The sequence below is a fragment of the Muscardinus avellanarius genome (genome assembly GCF_963383645.1).
Source record: "Muscardinus avellanarius genome assembly, chromosome: 9".
NCBI classification, from domain to species: Eukaryota; Metazoa; Chordata; class Mammalia; order Rodentia; family Gliridae; genus Muscardinus; species Muscardinus avellanarius.
Genome location: NC_137795.1, coordinates 45,543,508 through 45,567,827, shown reverse-complemented (window position 1 = coordinate 45,567,827; position 24,320 = coordinate 45,543,508). Strand labels below are relative to the sequence as shown.

The window sequence follows — 24,320 nt, the reverse complement described above, 5'->3', positions numbered from 1 at the left end:
TTTTATTTGGAAACAGGGTCTCTTAAGCCAGCGAGGCTGGCTTCGAACCTGTGGGATCCTCCTGTCTCCGCCTCTCAAGCGCAGGGATTACAAGCATGCGCCACCACACCTGGCTATCTGGGAGATTTTAAAATAGCTCTTATATATCCCCAACCATGGTTCCAACCTGTACTCCGTGTCCAGCTGAGTTTCATTCTTAGGTGACACCTGTCTTTTTTCTATCCCCTCCATCATTTCAGCGAGTGATGCTTATGTACATCTTTGTGCCTCCTATTTTGTTTGCTCTTTTAGATCGTTTTCACTTTGGCCTAGTCCTACTATCTAATGCATGGTAGACATTGGTGGTTAAAGCCAAGGCACAGAATCAAAGCCAGATATACGGACGCCAACTGAGAATCTAGGGGTGGCAATAAGGAAACTGAGCTCAAAAGTGGACAGGACCCTTTGTCCACGTTCAGTAGCCGAAGCAGGGTCCAGTGACCAGCGTCTCATGGTGTGATCAATTAGGGCTGGAAGCTCAGACTAGCAGATCCGGAAGCTTTTACTTCAGGAGCCATTAAGTCTGAGAGCTGTCCATTTGGATGTATTCTGACTCATTGAAAATGTTCCAAGGCCAAGAATATAAAATGGGGACTGAACAAACACATGTGCAGATAGATGATTCTGTTTTCCCCTTCCTTTGTAGTACTTCTTGATTTCTCCCTCAACGAGCTTCAGAATGTCTGCCAATGGCACCCTCTTCTCCATAACAGAACTGGACTTCGAAGCAGGACACAACAGGTAGCCTTGGCAATGACTTTCCCTGAAGTATGACTTCTGAGGGGCAAAGCAAACACAAGAGAGAAGCCACGCGCAACCTGAGGCCACTGGGGCTGTCACTGGAGAAGGACTACTTCCGTGCAGGATCCCCAGGAGTTCCCAGTGGGGGAGAGAGGGGGAAAGCAACTCAGGAGCAGCTGGGTCCTTGGCTTGCATGACAGAAAAGAATTTCAGCAGGAGCCAGTCAGAGCCATAGAGATTATTTAGGAACAAGAGACACATTCAAGGGAGAATGGGGCAGTCTCCAGAGCGAGAGAGACATGCTTGGGGTTCCATGGCTCTTCTCTTAAAGGGAACTTTGTAAATAGAGTATGAGAGGTGTGTGGGGTGATGTCAGCCTAAGAATTTTGATTTCTTTGATGGTGGAGCACAGAGCAGGTGAGAGTGGGTCTGGTTCTTCTCAGAATCTTCAAGTTGACATTATTATCTACTTCATGGATAGCAAGTGGACTGTACTCACATAATAAGGCTTTGAATAATACCTTTCTCTAAACTTCTTTTTTTTTTTGTGGTACTGGGAATGGAACCCAGGGGCCAAATTTGTACCTCTGAACTACACCCCTAGCCCTATTTATTTTCCTTTCTTCCTTCCTTCCTTCCTTCCTTCCTTCCTTCCTTCCTCCCTTCCTTCCTTCCTTCCTTCCTTTCTTTTTGTGGTACTGGGAATGGAACCCAGGGGCATTCTACCTCCAAGCTACACCTCCAGCCCTCTTTTTTATTTTTTATTTTAAAACAGGCTCTCACTGAGTTGCAGAGGGCCCCACTAAGTAGCTGAGGCTGGCCATGAACCAAATGCTCCTATGTCAGCCTCCCAAGTACTGGGATTACAAGCGTGCGTCACCACGCCTTGCTTTCTAGACTTTTTTTTTTTTTTTTTTTTTTTAATTGTGGTGCTGGGTATGGAACTCAGAGGCTTTCTACCTTCGGGCTACAGTCCCAGATCTATTTTCTATTTTATTTGGAAACAGAGTGTCATTAAGTTGCTGAGATCCTCACTAATAGCGGAGGCTGGCTTTGAACCTATGCGATCCTCCTGTCTCAGCCTCCCAAGTACTGGGATTACAAGTATGCGCCACCACGCCCGGTTCCCTAGACTTATTTTGATCAGTCTAAATATACACTTTGTAAGCTAACAAAGTACACAGGCACTAATTAACTGGACTTAGGGTACTCTAAGATTTACTGGACCTTTTAGGAATTCAGGCCTGGAGGGAAACAGGCCTTCGGAGTGAAGGTGAGGACGACCGGGGAGTTTTTAGATCTGGAGATACAGTCACTCTTTCCTGTTACCTTCTACCGATCTCATCCATTTTTTCTATCCTACCTCAGGGCTTTGCATGATCTGCTGCCCCGCTGTGGGCTCAGTGGGCTGTGAGCCAAGGGTGGGAGAGGATGAGGCCGTTACCTGGAAGGTGTCTCCCATCCAAACTCATCCTCTTCAGAGAGCAAGAATGAGCATATTGGGAGGGGGCACCCAGAGTCAGGAGGAACGCTCAGAGCGCAGTGCCATTCCCGAGAGGTGGCCTCCCACGAAGGGGCGGGGCACAGGGGGGCAGCAGGGTTGGGTGAACAGCCCAGTGGAGAGGTGGGGCTTGGGGAAGCAAACCGCAGGTAAGGCCCCCAACTCTGCACCCATCCTGAGGACCTGGGTAGGTACTCACACCGTGGGAGCATCGCTTCCGCCTGGGCAGGACAGGCACTGGCCAGGAACAGTGTGAGGTCTGAGGAGTCACAGGGTGAGCTTGGCTGGCTGGAGCAGACACCATCCTGGGAGGTAACGGCTGTAAAGAACTTGTGCAGACTGAGAACTGAGGGAGTGGGCTTTTAGGGCTGGGAGGGAAGGTGGACATAGCAAGTTGGACCACTGCAGGACAGTAAGGAATGGGGAAAGACTCTTGTCTCCCTCCCCACTTCGAGGGAGCATCAGCGAAGCTTCATTGTCTCACTTGGACTATATCCCTGACAGCTGCCGCCTCACCGTGGGAGCGAGCGACAGCGGAGGCCTCAAAGCATCCACAGAGCTGCGGCTCAGCATAGTGAACATCAACGATGAGGTCCCACGCTTTACCAGGTAGGCCTGAGGGCATCGGCGCCCTGGGCACCGGCAGCGACTTTCAAGCCTCCTCGGCACAGTTCCGACAGCACGGAGGGCTGCCCTGTGCTCTGGCCTGCAGGAGAGACAAGAGGCCTGAGCGCTTCCTCTGTGTTCTTGGTCAGGGCCCCTGGGCTTCCATTTCTGGCCTTTGCTCCCTACGCCTCCCCTGCCCTCACGCTCACTGGTATCATGGGATCGTGGATGTGGTGGGCAAAGGGCTGGGCCTGACACGGCACTCTGGCATGTGGCTTGCCATCGTGCACGTGTAAAAGAATGACACGAGGCAGGCACTTGTATAAAAGTGACCACACTGATACTAGCAGAATCTGAGCACGTTACAGGCCTTGTCTCTTACAGGGGGATCCTTGTACTGGGTGCCCAAGGCAGTGCCCACTGCTGAATGTGCCAAAGTTTCTTCCTGCCCTAGTGGATCTACAAAGATGTCAGCTGGGTCTGCAGCTTCTACCTGCAGCAGAAGTGAGGCTAGGAAGAGGCTCTGGCAGGGGCAGCCTGCTGCATCGAGCCTGCCACCACCCCAGGCCCAAAGGGGGACCTTAGCCAGTTGTAGACAGGGACACAAGAGGGGAACGTGAGATTCTGAGCTAGCAAGTGGCCCTCCAAACAGCCTGGCTTTCTGATCACAGAGCTTCTGCCTGCCCCTGCCTCCGAGATGGGTGCAGGAGCCAGCTGTAAGGAAAGTGGCAAAATCACCTGCCTGGGGATTACTGGATCCGTGGCTGTGAATATATTTGGCATGGGATACTCTACCAACAAAAGGCCATCAGCATACAATTAGTATTTGACAGTTAAAAATAACATTTAAAAAATTTGCCGGGCATGGTGGCGCACGCTTGTAATCCCAGCATTTGGGAGGCTGAGACCGGAGGATCGTGGTTTACGGATAGCCTCAGCTAGTTAGTGAGACCCTCTGCAACTCAGTAAGGACCTGTTTCAAAATAAAGAATAAAAAATTGGGCAGGGAGTGTAGCTCGGAGGTCAAATGCCTCTGGGTTCCATCCCCAAACCTGCAAAAAATAAAAAATAAAAAATAAATAAAATAAAAAATGTAAAAATTATATATAAAAAAAGCTTATTAGGGCCAGGTGTGGCAGTGAACTCCTGAAATCCCAGTATTTGGGAGGCAGAGATAAGAGGATGGGAGTTTGAGGTTAGCCTGGGTAACTTAGTAAGACCCTCAGCAATTTAGTAAGACTCTGTTTTGAAATTTAAAAAAAAAAAAAGGCTGGGAGTATAGCTCAGTAGAATGCTCCTGGGGTAGCAACAACAACAACAACAACAACAACAACAACAGCAACAACAGCAACAACAAAAGACACTGGGCTTCAGAGGTTGGTAGAATGCTTGCAAAAATATTCTGCGATTCAGTGGTCACTCCATTTAAAGTGACCCCACTTAAGGCCACCCCATTCCTGTGCTAACCTGGTGCCACTTTGCAAACACAGCACAGTCGTGAAACTTTTGAATGTTAACACTGTCTACAGTCCAGTTGCTGGCTGTCAACGTGGAGGCAGTGGCACCAGATAAACTCCCACACAAAGCTTCGTGTCAGCCCCCATTGCCGGGTTAGGCTCTGGAGATCACAGCACATTTCTGATGACGGGTTACTCTGGAAGCACAGACCAGTTTGTAAGCAGTTGTAACATCCTAGCCGGGCCTCAGGCTTGGTATCAGCCCGCACAGCTCCGTTGACTCATCAGTAACCCCAGATGACGGTGCTGGCTGTGGGGCCAGAGCCCATGCATTCTTCTTCGATGTCTCCGCCACACGCCTGCTGTATGAGATGGAGGAGTAGGTTAATTGGGTAGCAACAGGTTAAATAAGTTCTTCACAGGAGCAGAATTTACAGACCATGTGGTTTGTACTCTGTTTTCTAAAATGCAGCAATTGACTTTAGCACAGAAGAGAACATGACCTTGGCTGGCCTGGAGGCCACCAGAGGTCAGCCTGAAACTTGCTGGCTTGAGAGATGAACCTATCAGGCTGAATTCCCAGTAGGCGAGCATGACCTCCATGACTATCTAATGTGTTTTTAGCCAGTCGATTTGTTTCAGTGTTCCTGGATGGTGGTAAGGTGGGTCTGCAGGAGCCTGCCCTCCACAAAGGGAATTGGGGGCAGAATGTTGCCAGGCTGTTCCATTACAGGCAACCTCATGTCTGGGCCATTCACAATTTCAGTGGATCTTTCTAGTGTTAGAAAAAGTGCTGAACTGAGGACCTGCATGGTTTTCTTGGATATCTGACTTTCCTCTTCCCCCCAAACCAGTGCTAGCATTAACTAGAAATTATTTAATTCAGTATTAACAAAATTAAATCCTCACACTGACTCAAGTAGACTGGGTTTGAGGGTGACACAGAAATGTTAAATGTAGAAACAGCCCTTTTTACCTCCCCTATTGGTTAAGTACCTGCAATTAATACATCCAAAGCAAGTACCATTTCTCTTGCTGAAAGTGTCTCCCCGCTTCATCCCTGGGTGGTGACAGATGTCTGGATGCTTTGTGTGCTGTAGGAGTCTGCCATTATTAAAGCTGAGTACTTTATTATACAAGTATCTGACGTGTATACGCATTACAGGTGCACAGTGCTTGATATTTTTTGCAGAGCACTTTATTTTAGATGTCAGCAGGTAGGTCTTTCTTCTGTCCTGTCCATTTATTTGGTGTTTACTCACAGTCTTCTTCCTCCTGGTGCCTGGCAATGCCGTGCACACTTCAGACATTTACTGAATACTCTCTCATGGGGATGAAGCCAACCTGGTCACCTAGGGTTTTCGCCCTGTCCTGTGTGTGACCATTGGCCCCTGATGCCCTTGTCCAGGCTTAGGTGGTCAGGGGCTATAGGGAGAAGGATGTGAGAATGGGAGTGTATCTGACCTTGTTTGTCTGCTTCAGATAGATTTTAACTTGGTCAGATCTTTGTGTTGACTTATATTTTATACAGATCTGGATCTTAGGTTCCCAAATCAAACAGACCAAAGGTTTGATCTGCTGCCAGCCACACAATTGCGGCAGCCAAGGAGAGACTGTTTGACATGAGGAGCCGCCACTGATGGCCTGGCCAGTGCCCTTCCGGGGGCCTGCTCCCCGCGTCACCCAGCACAGACTAAAAGAGCCGTCAGGCAGGGTTTGAATGGCGCCCACTCACATTTAGAGCTAGTACTTCCTTGTGTGCGTGTGTGTGTGGCTCTTGTGTGAACTGTAGGACAGCAGCATCTCTGGCCTCTACTCCCCTAGATGCCAAGAGCATCTCCCGCCCCAAGTTGTGTCAACCAAAGTATGTCCAGACGTAATGGCCCCGGCTAGAACTCTGTCTAGAAAGGAAGGCAGAGGGCAAGAGGAAGGGGAGTCTCCTCCCAAGGAAGGGGAATCTCCTCTCCTAGGAAGAATGGGAGCCTGTGTGGCACCTCTGGCATCGTCTTATAATAATAGTCCTTCTCAAACTTTAAGATACATACAAATCCCCTGGACATCTCGTGACCAGGCACATCTTCCTGCAGTAGTGTGGGGTGGGTGGGCCTGGGGTCTGTGCTTCCAGGGGGCTCCCTGGTGACGCTGGTTTCTCTGGTGCTGGGAGAGGCTGGGGCCAGGGCAAGGCTGTCCAGTCAGAAGGGTGCCTCAGTAATCCCACGGACAGAAGTTAACAGAACCACTCATGGTGACAAAAGAGAAAGCATCCCACATTAGAAGCAGAGTCCTTTGGAGAGTGGGTTCAGTTGGTCACAGTGGACATGATGGCTCTCCTCTCTCCCCTGTCTCTGGTTTTGGTTCCTGTCACTTCTGCATCCTTGGCTCCACCCACTCTGTCGATTTCTGGACCCATCAGTGGGCAGTGTCACAGACCCCCTGGGAAGGCTGGGGAAGGTAGGTGAGGGGACTGATGGCCTTGCTGAGTGGGACACTGGAGAAGGGAGGCCCAGAGGACTGCAGTGACCTCTTGAGCTGACCAACGTTCTTCCTCCTCAGCGATGGGGTGCACGTGCAGGAGACCCCCTTATGGATGGGGGCAGGGAGGGCCCAGGGAGGAGTGGGGTGGGGAGGGATGCAGTGCAGACCTGTCTCCAATCTTGTTCCATCTGCCCCCTACTCCAGCCCCCTCTTGTGTCTCCTTCTTCTGGCTCTGCCTACCTGATAGGAATAGTGAGGCAGATCCGCAAAAATACCCTGAGGCTCCCAACAGGAATGCAACCGTGTAGATCTGAGGTTGGCTGCCCCTCCCGAAGAAGGCAATAGTGGGAAAATGCCAGCTCAGGAAGCTGAGAAATTAGAGGGGACTATTTGCCCCATAGAAATGGTTTTCTCTCAGCAAAGGGACTTCCTGAAGTAATTTTAAACAATAAGCCCCTCTTGGTGCATTCAGATGACTCATTTTACCTTGGTTGTACAAACAAAACTCCCAGCCTATCAGCCTTATTGCTGGCCTTTTCCTTAGGCATTGGAGGGAGACAGGTGAGTTGATGATTTGGGGTTATCATGTAAGAAGTGACCCCTGGAGAACAGTGCTCTCTCCTGTCTTCTGCCAGGGGCACTTACTTCTCAGTTCAGAGAGCCGACCTCATAGTTAATGCGACAAGTTCCATGCATAAGTGCTATATCCTCAGGCAAAAAAAGAAAAAAAAAGAAAAAGAAAAAGACGAGGAAGGAATAAAAAGTGAACAAATGTTAGAAAAGAGAAGCTTCATGCTGGGGGCAGTCACACATGCCTGTAATCCCAGTACTTGGAGGGTGAGACCAGATGATCAGCGCAGGTTCGAGGCCAGCCTCAGCAACTTAGCAAGATCCTGTTTCAAAAAAAGGCTAAGAGTGTGCAAAAATGCAGCTGAGTTCAATCCCCAGTACCAAGTAAAATAAAAAGAAAGAAAGAAAAAGCAGAAACTTTATAGTGACCCTGGCTTTGGTAGCATCCATATGGTGGTAATCAGGCACTGGGAAGGGAACCTGCAGCACTAGACATTATGTCCAGGTGGATTTTTTTATTTTTATTTTTTGGTCCTTGGGCTTGAACCTGGGGGAATTTTGCCTTTGAGCTACACCCCAGCCATTTCCACTTTTTATTTTGAAACAGAGTCCGAGTTGCTGAGGCTAGCCTCAAACCTGCAATCCGTCTATCTCAGCCTTCCAAGTACTAGGATTACAGGCGAGTGCTACCGCACCCAGCCTAAAGTTTTAAGAGAATCTGGGCGACTTTTGCACCAAAATTGGGAGGAGAGAAGATAGCTGGGTAGGCTGACTATCTCCATTTTAAAGGCTGTTAATGCCAGCTGGCTATGCTAGTGCATGCCTCTAATCCCAACACTTGGGAGGCTGAGGCAGAGGAATGCAGGTTCACATCCAGGCTTAGCAATTTAGTGAGACCCTGTTCCTGTTTATATATATATATATATATATATATATATATATATATATATATATATATATATATATATATATATATAAAAGAAGGGTTGAAATGTAGCTTGGTTCAATCCTCCTTACCAACCAGCTAACAAAAATGATATCGATGCCAAGGCCAATCTGAATTGGCATTAGGCAGGCATGGGAAGGGTCAGAGACTGGAGCACATGTAAATTGTTGCAATAACAGCGTGGCGCTTTCTTTACATCCATGGGGATGTGATCTTTGGAAATGCAAAAGCCAGCCACCCCTCTCCCCAGCCACTGTGCTCTCCTTCAGAGCATGTCAATGCAACTTAAACAGCTCAGTGCTATATTTAATACTAACGAAGATACCCACCACCCAGACTGCACCCTCCCGTGGCCCGGAGTGCTAGCTGTGTCTCCTGTGTTTCTGTTCCAGCCCAACGAGAGTGTACTCCATCCCGGAGGAACTGAGTCCAGGAAGCATCGTGGCCAATGTCACAGCTGAGGACCCGGACGATGAGGGTTTTCCCGGCCACCTCCTCTACAGCATCACTACTGTTAACAACTATTTTGTGATAAACCAGTGTGAGTTGCATGCAGCCACCCTTAAAGGCATCCTCTAATTCAGCCATTTGGGTTGTTGTACAGTATTTTATGCGCCTTTCTGTCTAATGTCATCATCAGTGCCCCGGGGATAGATGCATTAAGAGCCGCTGACTCGAGGGCTGTGGAAACTGATCTGGGCCCAGTGTTGATCCCGGCCGCCTTCATCTTTGCAGGGTGAAGAGACCACTTTTCTCACCCTCCCGAGGTTCTTAACTGAGACCCCTATCATCTGTCTTTATACAAAGCAGACTAATAAGAAAAAGCAGACAGATGCATTGAATATGAGTCTGATATGACGAAGGAACCTTCAGAAATGAAGACTCACAGATACAAGGAAAACTGTTTTTATGATAAGTCTGATAGGAGGAATTGTTGTAAATTATGATTGGAGGACAAAAGGCATATAATCTAACAGTTAATAACCCAGGGCAGGGGGCACTTTGTGAGGCCGGTGTGTTCCAAATCTTCTTGGCCTTTACGTCCTTTCCAGAATAAGAATGTTCCTCTCCTCTGAGCATGAGTATCTCTGTAAAGAAGATCTTATGAGCACTTTAGAGGAGAGTCAGAGGAATCTCTAGTGTTCTGCTGCAGAGGAGAAGGTCAGGAGAGGGTCAGAGAGGGCTTCCTGCTTCTGCTATTTTCTCAAGTGCCCAGGTGCTGTGTGTGGGGTAGTGTGCCCTGAATCCCCTCCCCTCTGAGGAAGGTGGGTGGATAGATAGATTCCTTACCTGGGGCAGCCTAAAATCTTTGGAAGAGGATCTATATCAATGAAGCCAAATATGTAATTTCAAAGTCTTAGTCATTGCATTTTTTAAAAAGTAGAAAGAAGCCGAGCATGGTGGCTCATGCTTGTAATCCCTGGACTTGGGAGACTGAGACAGGGAGATCGTGCAGGTTCGAAGGCAGCCTCAGCTACTTAGTGAGGCTCTCGGCAACTTAGTGAGACCCTGTTTCCAAAGAAATATAAAATAGGTCTGGAAGTGTAGGCTGGAGGTAGAAAGCCCCTGGGTTCAATCACCAGTACCAAAATAAATAAATAAATAAATAAATAAATAAATAAATAAATAAATAAAAGAAACAGGCAAAATATTTTAATATGACATTTTATTTCATCCACTAGATATACAATATTACCATTTCAACATGTAATCATATTTAAAAGTTATCAATGAGATTTTTTAAAGTATTTTTGGATACCAAGTCTTGGAAGTTTGTTGTGTATTTTGCACTCAAAGTACATCTCAATAAGTGCTCAGCAGCTATATGTGGCCTGTGGTGACATATTGGACAGTGTTTCTCTAGATCAATCTGCTGAATTTCTGGGAGTTATTTTCCCATCCGAGTATTATTTCAATGCAGAGATAGAGTCTCTTTTTTGCAATAGCCACCTTTTTTTGTATACAGTAGGCATTATGCTAAAGGACTCACCTGTATCTACTCTAAGTAAGTATTCCACACAATCCAATTGAACCATCATACTTCCCATTTTACAGAGAGAACATTGAGGCTTAGGGAGAGACCTGGACAGGTGAAGACTTGTCCAAAATCTCACAGTGTATAGGTTGTGAGCAGAGATACTGACCCAAGCCAGCTGACCCTAGAGCCTGCTCTTGTAGCCACTACTAGACCCTCCTGCCTCCCTAAACCCAGACCACATCACCCAAAAGGATTTCGCTTTACTCAGTGATTCTGTGGGGACCAGCCTGGGACAATCCCAGAAAGACAACGTGTTACAGGCCCTATAAGCTTTAGGGAAAAGTGTGCCTAGTCCCAGGGTGGGCAGGCAAAGGCAAAAACTGTGATGGGCCCCTGGAAATGTCCCTGGGCCCTGGCATTGAGGACCTTTCTCAGCCAATTGTATAAGGACGAACAACCATGGTTGACAATTCTGTTCACTCTAATATTGCAAAACTGAAATTTTAACAAGCACACCATTTTGAGCATATTTATTAAAGTTATGGATGCAAGTAACAAAAACTAGTGCAAACCAAATTAAGCATGAGAAAAAGAAAAGGTAGGGGCATCTATGGATGGGACACTGGGTATCTTATAAGAAACCAATTAATCAGGGCATAAGAAGGTGTGTACCAGAGTACCTCCATGGATCTCAGCAGCTAGAGTTTTGGCCTTTACCTGTGGCTCCACTGTTAACCTGATTCCTCCAACATGTGTCTATCTCTCAGGTACAAATAGAAGAGCCCCGTGGAAAGGGCTGTATACTCCACTAGTCAGGCCTGATACTGCAATAAATGTTTAATACAGGGACTTATATGAGTTTCATTTCAAAACTATTTATATAACTGATATTCTAGGTATAAGCCAGTCCTCAGATTAGGATGGTCTTTTCCAATTTTCTCCAAGTTTCCATATGCCTTTATTTTTCCTTTATCTTCACAAAGAGTCACGTTCTAACCTTTGCCTTCATAGTGACCGGAACAATCCAGGTGGCCCAGAGGATAGACCGAGATGCAGGTGAATTAAGATGGAACCCTGCTATTTCTCTGGAAGTCCTGGTGAAGGACAGACCCACCGGGGGTCAGGAGAACCGCATCCAGATAATCTTCATTGTGGAAGACATCAATGACAACCCTGCCACTTGCAGAAAGTTCACCTTCAGGTTTTCACACTTTGAAACTTATGCTGGACATATTACGTCTTGGGTGGCCTGAGGCCCTTTGGCTTCTCTGGTATGTTCTCAGGAGGAATTGAAGAATTATAGGCATTTGGGGGAGATGGCTCACTACAGTAAGTAGATTTGCACTGTCCAGTTTTGTTCTGAGGTTTTCCTCCGTTATCATTTCTCTGATTCTCCCTTTTATTTCCTTTCCTCTTCATTATTTCCCTTCTCCACTTTCTAACTCTGTTCAGAGTTATTTTTTATTGTTCTTGGTTGGTGAAAAGTACCAGAGGGACTTGTTAGGCCCTCTCTGGACTGTGTCTTTTCTTTATTTATTGCCACTGGCAGCAGGATGGTACAGTTAGTTAGCAGCTATAATGGATGCTTGAGACTTAGGATTAGTAACTAGGAACTCCCAGAGAAATATATCACTAGTAATATGAATAAATCAAGCCCATACTTAGGGAAAACAAAACAAAGCATCTAATTCACCTCGTGCGATTTAATTGCTTATAAACAAAAGGGGAGAAATGGAGACATGAGTGGGATATGAGTATTTTGTATAGTTTGACTTGTTCTTTGTTTCACAATCTATTCACAGTTGTTTTAAAGTCCCTTGTGACTCTGGGTTACTTTTTGATGACAGTACTGTCTTTCTACTGGCTATTTTGTCAAAAAGCCACAAGATTAGTAATCCCCCGGGTTAGCTTCGTCTCTGCCGTTTCTGTACCAGCCAGTCTTTGGTTTGGGGGAGTCTAAGGTTACTGCCTTCAGATTCCCTCTGAAGCGGGAGATGCGCTGCGACTGGGGCAAGGCCAAAGACCAGCGCAGGCCCATTTCAGATCCCCCATCAGGAAAGTCTCTGGAGTGTATTTTTATCTGGCTTTGTTCCAGATGACTTTGGACACAGACCTTAGATGAAGATTGTCTGAGGTAAGCAGTAGAAGGATAAATTGCTTAATTATGCTTATAAATGTTTCCCTGTTCTCCCAGTTGACATGCCCAGCAAGTGCCAAAGAACTGGTGTAGCCTTGAGTCTGATAAGAGAACAGTTATACTCTGTTCTGGACACATCCCTGATCTGCCACTCAGATCCAGTCTCCATCCTGCTCTGTACCCCAGGGGGCTGACCTCAGGGGCATCAACTGGCTTTCTTGCACTCAAGTGGGGAGCCCTAGAAAGAGGGAGCAAGCGAGGACAGGGCATTTGCCCTGGGCTCTCTGTCAGCTGGATGCAGCCCTCTACCTCTGGAGGGCTCAGCTTCTATGGGGCAGCTGTCTGTACACAGTACTCTGTGTCCCTGATTCTGGAACTCCCTCCTCTGGCTTCTCTGAGTAGGGTTAGTGAGGATACCCACTCCTACCCCTGAGGTATGGTACCATCCTTTGAGGCTTCCATGATCCTGGCATGCACCTTGGTAATAATCCCTCTCTTAGGCCTCTGAGACTTATCCCAATTTGCCACCAGCTTCCTGCTGAGACCTTGCTAAACTCAGTCACGGGCCAGAGCAGGGGGAGGTTCCTATTCCAACCTAGGCATTCCTGCACCTCAGTCTCTGAGGTGAGTGCAGATGGTTGCCAGTGGTAGTTAAAATTGTAACTTCCACTCCATGGCACACATAAATTGTTAAGAGAAGTTAAGGCCCTAGAGATGGAGTAGAGATGGTTTGCAGAGTCGCACCCATACTTTCCTTGGGAAGTCTAAATCTGTGCCGGTGCTCTTGTGTGGTCCCAGTGCACCCTGGGAAATTCCTCTCTTTTTGTCCTGCCCTCCTGCTCTTCTTTGTCCCCACTGCCCTGAGAGGTAGGGCTTTGGGGTGAGGAGTCAGAGCTCTGGGCATCAATGCCTGGAGGGAATCCTGTCATCCTGGGCCTCTCCTGTCCACTTCTTCCCTTTATTTCATATCTGTTCATTGCACATTCTGGCTTCCTGTGGCCCAGGGTCCCCTGAGGTGGTAGAAGGACATTTTGTAGACGGTGCTTAATCTTCTCTCGCCGAAGGCAGCACCAAGTCAGTCACTGTTACCTAAGCAAACCTAATTCTAAGCAATGCCCAAGTCCTTCCTCTGTGCTTTTCCAGAGAGAGTAACTCCCAGCCATACTCTGAAAGCCCAGACGTGAGGAGTGGCCATTGAAAGCTCTTTCCGAAGCCCTGCAGGGGAATCTTCTCTCCAGAAGCTCGGTCTGTGCATCTTAGGGCTCCTGTACACACTGGACAGGTGGGGTGAGAACCTGAGCCTGCATCAGCACCTCCTCCTGTCCTAATCCCACTTCCATCCCAAGCATGGGAAAGCCAAGCACATAGCAGAACATGACAAAACAGCAGAAGCAGCCTGGCCATACCCAGCCCTGTGGTTCCTGAAGTTTTGCGAGCAGGCAGAAGAATGGGTGGGCTGGGTGCCAGAGTCGGGGCAGTGGCTGGCTGAGCCTCATGGCCTTCAGCGCTGAAGCCCCTGCAGCGTTCTCAGGCTGGTGATGAATGAGCCAGGGCGCCTGGGGGGAGGGCATCAAAGGGCCACTCAGGTTGTAAAGGGTCAGGTGCTTGGCTGAAACGGTGGCAGAGAAGGCTGGTCAATTCAGACCGCAGCTGGGTGCAGTCACCTTTGCATGGAGAGGGACGGGGGATCCGATTGCTGGGAGAGAGGGCAGCTACCCTCTGAGGCAGGGATTAAGAAATAGCAAGTGGCAGGGAGGGAAGAATAGGGAGACGTGCCAGATTCAATCCTTCAGCACCACCCCTCCCCAGTAAATTCATGCTAGACCAAAAAGCAAAACAAATGAACAACAAAAACTGCCTTTTGTGGAACACATGACTGGTCTGGCATCAGAATCCTGGATTTTATGCATGATACCATCTCCTGGCAACTGCAGATCAATGCTCAGATCTCAGACATCATTCTGAATGTCCCTGGGCCTGGATATTCATTGGTGAACTTGGAATTTATAGAGACTGTAACACAGGCAATAGAGAATTTTGTCTGAAGGAATGAACTTTCTTGAACAGGTCTTGAAAACACTCTAAACCACTCTTTCTTCACCTGTAAAATGACTATAAGAGCACAAACTTCTTAGAGATGAAAGAATTAGAGATAATATTTTAAAAGTGCTTAGTATAAGCCTGGCGTGGTGGCACACACTTGTGATCCCTGGGTTTGGGAGGCTGAGACAGGAGGATCACACAGGTTCAAAGCCAGCCTCAGCTACTTAGTGAGGCTCTCAGCAACTTAGCGAGACCCTGTTTCTAAATAAAATATAAAATAGGTCTGGCAGCATAGCCCGGAGGTAGAAAGCCTCTGGGTTCCACCCTCAGTACCACCAAAAAAAAAAGTGCTTAGTATAATGCAGCATGCAGTTTGTGATTAATAATGCTATCTATTCTGAGTGAATGAAACTATAACATTGTACAATCAGGGTAGGAATGAGACTTCTCTGACTCCAGACCTGCAGCAGCACAGGTGGGATCTTTACCAAGAAGCATTGTGGAGACAGGTGCACCTGCTTTTTCTCTAGCAAACAAACCCAGTTATCTTCAGCAGCTCAAGGCCTGAAGTTGTCATCCTTTGCTCCACAGTTACTGAGCCCAGAGCCCAGAGTCGCCATTAAGAGATGCTGTGGAATATACCATAATTTGGTTGCAGAGAGGCTACAAAGGATTTTAAAACTTAACACATGTTAGTCTGGGTGCTCCAAGAACCAGATGCCAAGACAGGATTAAATGTGAGGCTTGGGCCAGGCGTGGTAATGCACACTTGTAATCCCAGCATTTGGGAGGCTGAGACAGGAGAATAGCGGTCTGAGGACAGCCTCAGCTAATACTTAGTGAGGCATTTTGCAACTCAGTGAGACTCTGTTTCAAAATAAAAATTAAAAAAAAAATAGGGCTGAGGGTATAACTCGGAGGTAGAATGCCCTCGGGTTTCATGCCCAGTACCGCAAACAAAACAAAACAAAACAAAAAAATGTGCAGGCTTTTATTAGGGGAAATGCCTATGGGAAAAAAATCAGGAGAGAGCTGAGAGAGTCTGGGGAGGTACCAAACCAGCAGGCGATTCAGATCCGAGAGAAGGAAAGAGGGAGAGAAAATGGTTGAAAATGTTCTAGACTGCCATGCAGACTAGGGCATCTGTGTCCTGGAGCCGAAGTCGGCTGTCAAAGGGCAGAATGAGCTTATCTTCATATCTCTGCCACGGCCAGTCATGCCTCACTGCAACCCCAGTGATGGATTTCAGAGCATAGCAGCAGGGTCCTATGGTCAGGTACAGTCCCCTGGATGAAGGTCTTCCAGGCATGGCAGCCACAATATAGTTTTGTAAGAACTTTTGCCAAAGCAAAATATCACTGAGAAGGGGCAGCAAAACTAAAATAGAACAAAAACCCAGACAACAAAAACGACTAGCCACAAAGCCCTCCCTGTTTACATGGTGGGCCTTGGCAGCGAGACTGTTCTTCTCATTGAATGGGCCTCTCTTTCTATGGGAATCTGGGCTTGGCCATGTGAATTACTTTGGCCACGGGGACAGTCACAGACAAGGCACAGTGGAGCCTTGTGAAGTGTGTGCATTGGGACTTGCTACTTTGGGAACCTGGAATTTCCATGTGAAGAACCTGGTGATATTCTGGAGGGTGAGAGGCAACAACCGCTTTCTCACCCCAGCTGCATGAGCAGAGCTGGCCGAGGCCTCCTGCGCCCGCTGAGCTGCCGAACCGTAGAGGCCAGCCAAGCCACTGAGAACCAAAGGAACTTCTGAAAAACACATAGCATGGTCAAAGATAACAAATACTTGTTGTTTTAAGACACCAAGTTTTGGGTTGGTGTGTCATGTAGCAAAATCTAACTGATATGATTATTTCCCATTTTATAGAAGAAGAACCTGAAACCTGGAGGCTTGATAAAGGCCCCCAGTGAATTGAAGCCCACGGAGTCTGAGTCCTCCCGAGTCTCCCACACCAAGCTGGGCCTGACAGGAGGCTTTGAGTTAGGGGTAGCTTTACCCATTTGTGTTATTTGCCTATACTTAGGATTGAGAGCCCCAGATTCAATTTTTTTTTTTTTTTTTTTTTTTTTTTGCGGGTTTGGGGATGGAACCCAGAGGCATTTGACCTCTGAGCTACACCCCCTGCCCAATTTTTTATTCTTTATTTTGAAACAGGGTCTCACTGAGTTGCGGAGGGCCTCATTAAGTAGCTGAGGCTGCCCGTGAACCGTGATCTTCCAGTCTCAGCCTCCCAAATGCTGGGATTACAAGCGTGCGCCACCATGCCTGGCTCCAAATTCAATTGTTAATAACCCTCTTTGAATGAGTGCTACAAGGCATCTGGATGCCCTTCTATGACATGGAAGCCACTAGGTCACAAGTTGAGGAATTCCCAACCTTCAAAACGTGAAATGAGGGATGCAGGGCTGCAGGGATTTCCTCCAATCAGATTACAAATTTCTGCAGGCAGGGAGTGGAACTTACATTTCTCTTACATTCTTCTTCACAACTGTGCTTTCATATGGTGCTATCATTCATTCATTCAGTAAATACTTATTGAGTGTGCCAAGAACAAAGCAAACAAAAGCCCTGCCCTTGCATCATAGGAGGGAATAGACAGTAAGCAGGATAAGTGAGCTAAGTATATAGTATATTGGATAGTAGTGGGTGCCAGGAATTAGAAATATAGAGGAGAACGGGGAGAAGGGGCTATGGGCAGGGGTCATTGAGATTCTAGGTAGGGTAGCCTCACTGAGGAGGTGGCATCTGATTAGAGCGAAAGAAAGTGAAAGAGGGAGGGTGTTGGTTAGCTTCCAGTTACTAAAACAAACACCAGAGGCAATCAGCTTGGAGGAAAGGTTCATTCTGACTCGTGGTTTTGGAGGTTTCCATCCATGACTGGTTTGCCCCATTGCTTTGAGCTTGTTGGCGAAGCAGCTCCACGGCACGGGTGTGTTGGGACAAAATCAGGAAGCAGGAGCGTGAGAAAGGGGCGGAGGCCCCACAATCCCCTTTGAGGACACACCCCCAACGACTTAAGTTCCTCCTCCTAGGCTCCACCTTTTAAAGGTCCCACCACCTCTCAACAGTGCCACCTTGGAGACGGAGCCTTGAATACATGGACCTTTGGGGAATATTCAACATCAACCATAGCAGGGAGCCATCTGGGTATCACAGGAGGGACATTCCACAGCAAGCGCAGCGGCCCTGAGGCCAGAACATGGTGGAACATGCAAGTAGGCCAACAGGCCAAAGAGGCAGGAGGAGCAGGGGCCAGCGAAGATGCTTCCAGAGAGGTAGCGCAGGAGCACACCATGAGGTAGACCTAAGTCAGGACTCTGAGTTCTACGAGGGGCCACTTGGGACTTAGGAGCGGAGAAGTGACATGGCCTAACAACATTTTTGCAAGATGCCGCTGGCTGCCTTATTCAAAATAGTCTGAGAGGATAGGCGTGGTGACACACGCCTGTAATTTTGGTACTTGGGACTGAGGCAGGAGGATCACAGGTTCAAAGCCAGAGAGTGGTATTTTAGCAAGACTCTGTATCAAATATTTAATATATATGGGCTGGGGGTATAGCTCAGTGGTAGAATGACCGTGGGTTCAATCCCCAGTAAACACACACACACACACACACACACACACACACACACACACACACACACACACACACATTTCTGACAGGCAGTCCGGGCAGGAGCAGGGAGGCCAGTGAGGAGGCTACTATGCTAAACAGGACTCGCTCTAAGGTCAGAAGGAGCGCCCCATCGCCATTTGCTGGGGGGTAAATACTGACTCATATCTTTTCTCCAGCCTTCTGGTGGCTGAAAGTGCAGCCAACGGGACGCTGCTTCTGGACCTGAACAAGTTCTGCTTCGATGATGACAGCGAAGCTCCGAACAACAAATTCAACTTCACCACGCCATCTGGAGTGGGGAGCAGCCACAGATTTTTACAGGATCCAGCTGGCTCTGGGAAAATTGTGGTCAGTTTATGGTCATTGCATCGTTAAGAGGGCATCGGGGAAGCGGTCCAACATGCCAAGTGCTTTTGCTGCCCCATAGAGAGAAATTTCCAAGGTAACCCCACTCAGAGCCGCCATAACTGACAGACGCCATCATCGGGAGCTGTGTCCCCTGTTGCTCTTTATTTTACCAGGTCCTGGGATAGCTTGTTATGCGTTGCTGTGTGGACAAGGGGCACTGAGGACGATTCTTGATTCTTCCTCATGCAGCTCACGGGTTTGCGGCCTCTTAGAGCTTGCTGGTGGTAGTGCTCAAGCTTTTTTTGTTTGAGTGCTTGATCCTCAAGGGAGGTGTGAGGAGAGAGAGCAGGACGGGCCGGGGCCCTGAGTGTGTCTTGATAGATTCTACCTCTTAGAAACCCAAAGGAGAAGGACTCAGGGCGCAAAATCCTGCAGAGGGACAAACGTAGATGTGGAAGATGAGCTTCCGAGGTGAGGCGGGTGTCACCCAGCTGGGAGGTTCGCTGGCTGGGTTCCCGCAGAGGTTGGGAGGGGGGGACAGAACAGAGGACAGCAGGAGCAGGTAGGTGGGGTTAGGAGGTGTTCACAGCAGGGGACGCCTGGGGAGTAGGGTGAGCAGTCCACTTCCACCCCTCACCACCTCTTCCACCTCCCATCTCAGCCTGTCTTCAGTCCCCAAGAGAGTGTTGCCAACTTTATTCATAGTGTTATCTAAAAAGTAACTTCTAGCCAGGGCTCAGTGGTGCACCCCTGTAATCCCAGGTCTTGGGAGGCTGAGATAGGGGGATCGCAGGTTAGCAGCCAGCCTCAGCTACTTAGCAAAGCCCTCAGCACCTTGGTGAGACCCTGTTTCCAAATAAAAAATAAAGTAGGGCTGAGGATGTAGCTCAGAGGTAGGAGGCCCTGGGTTTGATCCCTAGTAACACACACACACACACACACACACACACACACACACACACGTCATTTTATTTTCTTTTTAGGAAATCAATCCATGTTCACTGTAGAAAAGGTAGAGAGCAACCCCTTACCATTGAGTGATGACCACTTCCTTCTTGTCTGTTTTCTATGCATGTATTTTGTGTTATTCTCTCTCTCTCTCTCTCTCTCTCTCTATATATATATATATATATATATATATATATATACACACACATATATATCCATGTACACACATATATATGTATATACATGTATAAACATGTTAAACAATGAAAATATTCTTGAATGAAGGTTCAATATCAGGCTTTTCTTCAACTAGTCCAAAGTCTTATGTGCTTATTAGGTAGTAGTGCTTGATGAACATTTTTGCACATACATTCTCTCTCTTGGTAAGTTCTTTTGAATAAGTTCTCTAGCGGTGCACAAAGGCATGGTTGTAACATTTAAAAACTCCTCAAATGCATGGGAGAAATCCTTTTCAAAAAGATCATGCAAACTAGGTGTGGTGGTTCACACCTTTAATCCCAGATCTTGGGAGACTGAGACAGGAGGATCGCAGGTTCAAGGATAGTCTCAGCAACTTAGCAAGACCCTAAAAACTGACAAGGGCTGGGGATGTAGCTAAGAGGTAGAATACCCCTGGGTTCCATCCCCAGTACCAAAAATAATAAAAAAGGTTTGTGCGGACTTGCTTGAGAGGCTGAGACAGGAGGATTGCAGGTTTAAAGCCAGCTTTAGCAATTTTGCAAAATAAAATGTTTCAAAATAAAAATGGCTGCGGGAGGTATAGCAACAGATGTGTGTGCAAATTTACACAGTCACTAGCAGTATATGAAAATGTCTTTGTCAGTTCAATGAACGGGATCGCTTATACTGTGTAATCTAATATCTCTGTTTTAATCTAGTTGATTGGTGATCTAGATTATGAAAATCCAAGTAATCGAGCAGCTGGCAATATGTACACTGTGGTAATCCAGGTCCAGGATATCACTCATCCGTACTATAAAAGCAAGTATCACTTTGATTTATTTCATGCAATACTTCCCTGGGCATCAAGGACTTACTGTGCTAAGCAATTCTAGGAAACATTGAGGTCTCCCCACACCTTTAGCACATTCTGATGCAGGGCCCTCCCCTTTCTTGCCTAAGCCTTTGATGGTCTCTCTGAGTCCAGTCCTGCTCCTTCCCAGCACGTCCTCCTCGATTCCATTGGGGATTCTCCAGGAAGTACAGATGCCATCCTACCAATTCCCATCGTCACTATCTGTCAAGTTCAAGCTCAGCCTCCTTGCCTTGGCATGTGAGGACCGCCACCACCTGGCTGCTCCATTTTAACTCACTGGCTGAGCACCCCATTCCCTCCCCTCTAAGCTCTCACCCCACCTTTTTTTTTTTTTTAACTAGTCCAAATGACTTGCAGTTGTCCTGAGTTAATCATGCAATTTTATACCTTGGACTCCTCCTCCTCCTTCTCTTCTTTCTCCTCCTCCTCCTCCTCCTCCTCCTCCTCCTCCTCCTCCTCCTTCTTCTTCTTCTTCTTCTTCTTCTTCTTCTTTTTCTTCTTCTTTTTTCCAATACTGGGGATGGGTTCCAGGGGCATTTTAACTCTGAGCTAAACACCCAGTCCTGTTTATTTGTTTGTTTGTTTATGGGTCTGGGGATGGAACCCAGGGGCATTTGACCTCTGAGCTACATCCTCTGCCCTGTTTTTTATTCTTTATTTTGAAACTGGGTCTCACTGAGTTGCAGAGGGCCTCACTAAGTAGCTGAGGCTGTCGGCGAACCGCGATCCTCCGGTCTCAGCCTCCCAAATGCTAGGATTACAATTGTGCGCCACCACGCCAGACTTCTTTTATTTATTTTAAAACAGGGTCTCCCTGAATTACAAATGGCCTCACTAGCTGAGGCTGTCCACGAACCTCAATCCTCCTGTCTCAGCCTCTCAAATGTACGCCCAGTTTATACCTTAGTATTCTTGCACACGCCTAGAACACCTCCTCTGCACTGCGCTGCTCACTTGCTAACTCTACCCCTGTAAGGTTCTTTTCTACTCCCTCCCCCGTGTTTCATAGTGACCTGTACAGGAGGTTGCAAGCCTAAGCACTTCGAAGGCAGGAACCACCAGGTTGTATACACCTGCATCCTAGAGCCTGCAACCAGAAGATTCTTTAAAAATGTGTGGCACATGCCTGTAATCCCAGGACTGGGAGGTTGAGACAGGAAGATCACAGGTTTGAGGACAGCCTCAGCAATTTAGTGATACCCTCAGCAACTTAACAAGACACTATTTCAAAATTAAAAAAAAGAAAAGGGCTGGAGATGTAGCTGAGAGATAGAATGCTCCTGGATTCAATCCCTAGTGACTCCTCACTCTGGAAAGAAAAAAAATCTTTAAAAAATGTTTTTAAAATGTTCAGTAAACAAATAAGGATTGTGATTTAAATTTGTTTCCGTTCCCATTTTTAGATAACATCTACATCTCTATTCTAACAAGCCCAGAAAATGAGTTTCCTCTCATCTTTGATATGCCAGCCTATGTGTTTGGTTTGTCAGAAATCAGACCAGGTAAGTAATAGCCAAGAAACAGACCACAATGCTCTTGCTGGGCTTCACCCACACACACGTTTGGGGAGGGGAAAGTTCCTTCCAGGGGCACCAGCGATATTTTTTTTTTCCCACAGTGTTTCACAGCTGATTAGTGTTTATTGCCCCTCTTATATTTTTTAAATCATTTTCGCTGCTGTGCAGCTCTTCTGGTGAAACTGCGGATTAAACCACAATTCCCTAAAACCCCTGATTGCAGCCTGGTCTGTTTGCCGGATTCCACTCCTCTTCCCTTTTGTAGCCTAAATGTTCTTTCAGTCTCCACTGTGACTTTTTACCATCTCACTTGGAGAATTGAAATTTAAAAATAGCAAAGTGGCTTCCCACTTCTCTACTTCATTTAAAAACAAAATAAAGATGTTTCCTCCCTCTCCTCCTCAGATTCACTGGAGATCTCTTTTCTGCCCCAACACCTTGATAATTGTAGGCTTTTCCCCTATTAAGAAAATACTCCCTGCTCCCAGCCTCAGTCTCTGCCTGTCTTTCCCAGTTTGAAGGTAACACTATCTGCTGGTTCTCCGGTATAATCTAGTATATAAATAAATGCAGGAGTGTAACAGACTTCCTTTTTGACCTTGAGTTCCTGGACATCCCCCCACCACACACATATCAAATCCCAGAACAGAAGACTTCTTCTAAAATGATCTCTTTTCCACTTTAATGTCTCTTAGTGGTGGTCTCCACTTCCTTATGTCAAGTTTTTGTTTTTGGTACTGGAGACTAAACCCAGGAGCATTCTCCCTCTGAGCTACACACCTCTAGTGCTTTTTATCTTTTGTTTTGGAACAGGGTCTCACTAAGTGCTGAGACTTAGCAGCGAGTCTCCATTGCTGAGGTTTGCCTCAAACCTGTGATTCTCCTGTCTCAGCCTCCTAAATACCGGGATTATAGACGTGTGCCACTGTGCCTGGCTTTCTGACATCTTTAAAATGAAACACTTAAAAAGAAGACCCAAGGAAAATGCTTTGATCCTTACCCCTTACTTGGTGAACAACACACTCAAGAGGAATACGCTCTTCATGAAGTCACAGATCACACTACAGTTGTTTTTGACCACCTGCCCTGGGATACACACATGGTGCTGAGAAGATGTCTGCCCTGGAAGAGTGTAACCTGTAAAATAAGCAATCAAGAACTCCAGCAGGCTCACCAACAATAATTCATAAAATAAGCAAAATGGAACAGTATTGAACAATCTGCACTCTGTTACCATCAGTTGCTGAATTCTTTAAAAAACATTTTTTAATCTTGTTTATGAAAGCAATTCATGCTCATAACAAAATTTAGAAAACACAAGAGACTTTTATTTCTATATATTTATTTTTTATTTGTTTGTTTGTTTGTTTGTTTGGGGTGATACTGAGGATTAAACCCAGGGGTATTCTACTTCTGAGCTACACACCCCCAGCTCTATTTTATTTATTTATTTTTGTTTTGAAATAGGGTCTAAGTTGCTGAGGCAATCCTTGAACTTGCGGTCCTCCTGTCTCAAGTACTGGGATTACAGGCATGCATCACCACGCCTGGCTGACAAGAGACTTTTTTTTTTTTTCTGGTGGTACTTGGGGTAGAACCTAGGGTTTTTTTTTCTACCTCTGGGCTATATTCCCAAACCTATTTTATACTTTATTTGGAAACAGGGTCTCACTAAGTTGCTGAGGCTGGCTTTGAACCTGTGCAATCCTCCTGTTATCTGCCTCCCAAGTGCTGGGATTACTGGTGTGTACCACCACTCCCAGCTGACAAGAGACTTTTTGATAGCACTGCTGCCAGAAGATGTCTGCATGAGTATGGTTGTTCTTTGCACTGTCTTGTGGTAGCAAAACAATCTCTGTCCTTGGAGTCTCTACAAAGGCATAAGTTGTCTTTTACATCTCCCAGGACTATTTGGATTCTAGGGCCAAGAACCTTTGGGTGCTCATTAGCATTTAAATTTTTTTTTTGTGTGTGTGTGGTCCTGGGTTCCTGGAAGCCCGTCTACCTCCGGGCTACACTCCCAGACCCATTTTTACATCTTTTTTTTTAAATTTGGAAACAGGGTCTCTTAAGCCAGCGCCGCTGGCTTCGAACCTGCACGATCCTCCTGTCTCCGCCTCTCAACCGCAGGGACTACAAGCGTGCGCCACCACGCCTGGCAGCATTTAACTTTAACAGAGTTGAAGATATAAAGCAGAGAGTGAGAACAGACAGGAGGCTTTAAAACATCCTTCTGCCTGTTCTGCAGTGCGGACATCTGTCCCCGGGTCATGGTCTGCCCCACCCACCCACTCAGGACTAATCACAGGTTCTTCCTTCCTCCA

General features: G+C 46.9%; 1 protein-coding gene across 1 annotated transcript in view; it reads left to right on the top strand.

Annotated features, from left to right (window-relative positions):
• The window catches only part of CDHR3 (cadherin related family member 3), a gene marked incomplete at both ends in the record, with an annotated part of 75,939 nt that overhangs the window by 34,298 nt on the left and 17,321 nt on the right, over window positions 1-24,320 (top strand). The window contains 7 exons of the mRNA XM_080701180.1: window positions 686-780; window positions 2,786-2,890; window positions 8,728-8,876; window positions 11,325-11,514; window positions 18,303-18,474; window positions 20,322-20,424; window positions 21,883-21,981. Of these exons, the coding sequence (XP_080557306.1) occupies window positions 686-780; window positions 2,786-2,890; window positions 8,728-8,876; window positions 11,325-11,514; window positions 18,303-18,474; window positions 20,322-20,424; window positions 21,883-21,981 (913 nt within the window). The remainder of the gene's footprint in view (window positions 1-685; window positions 781-2,785; window positions 2,891-8,727; window positions 8,877-11,324; window positions 11,515-18,302; window positions 18,475-20,321; window positions 20,425-21,882; window positions 21,982-24,320) is intronic.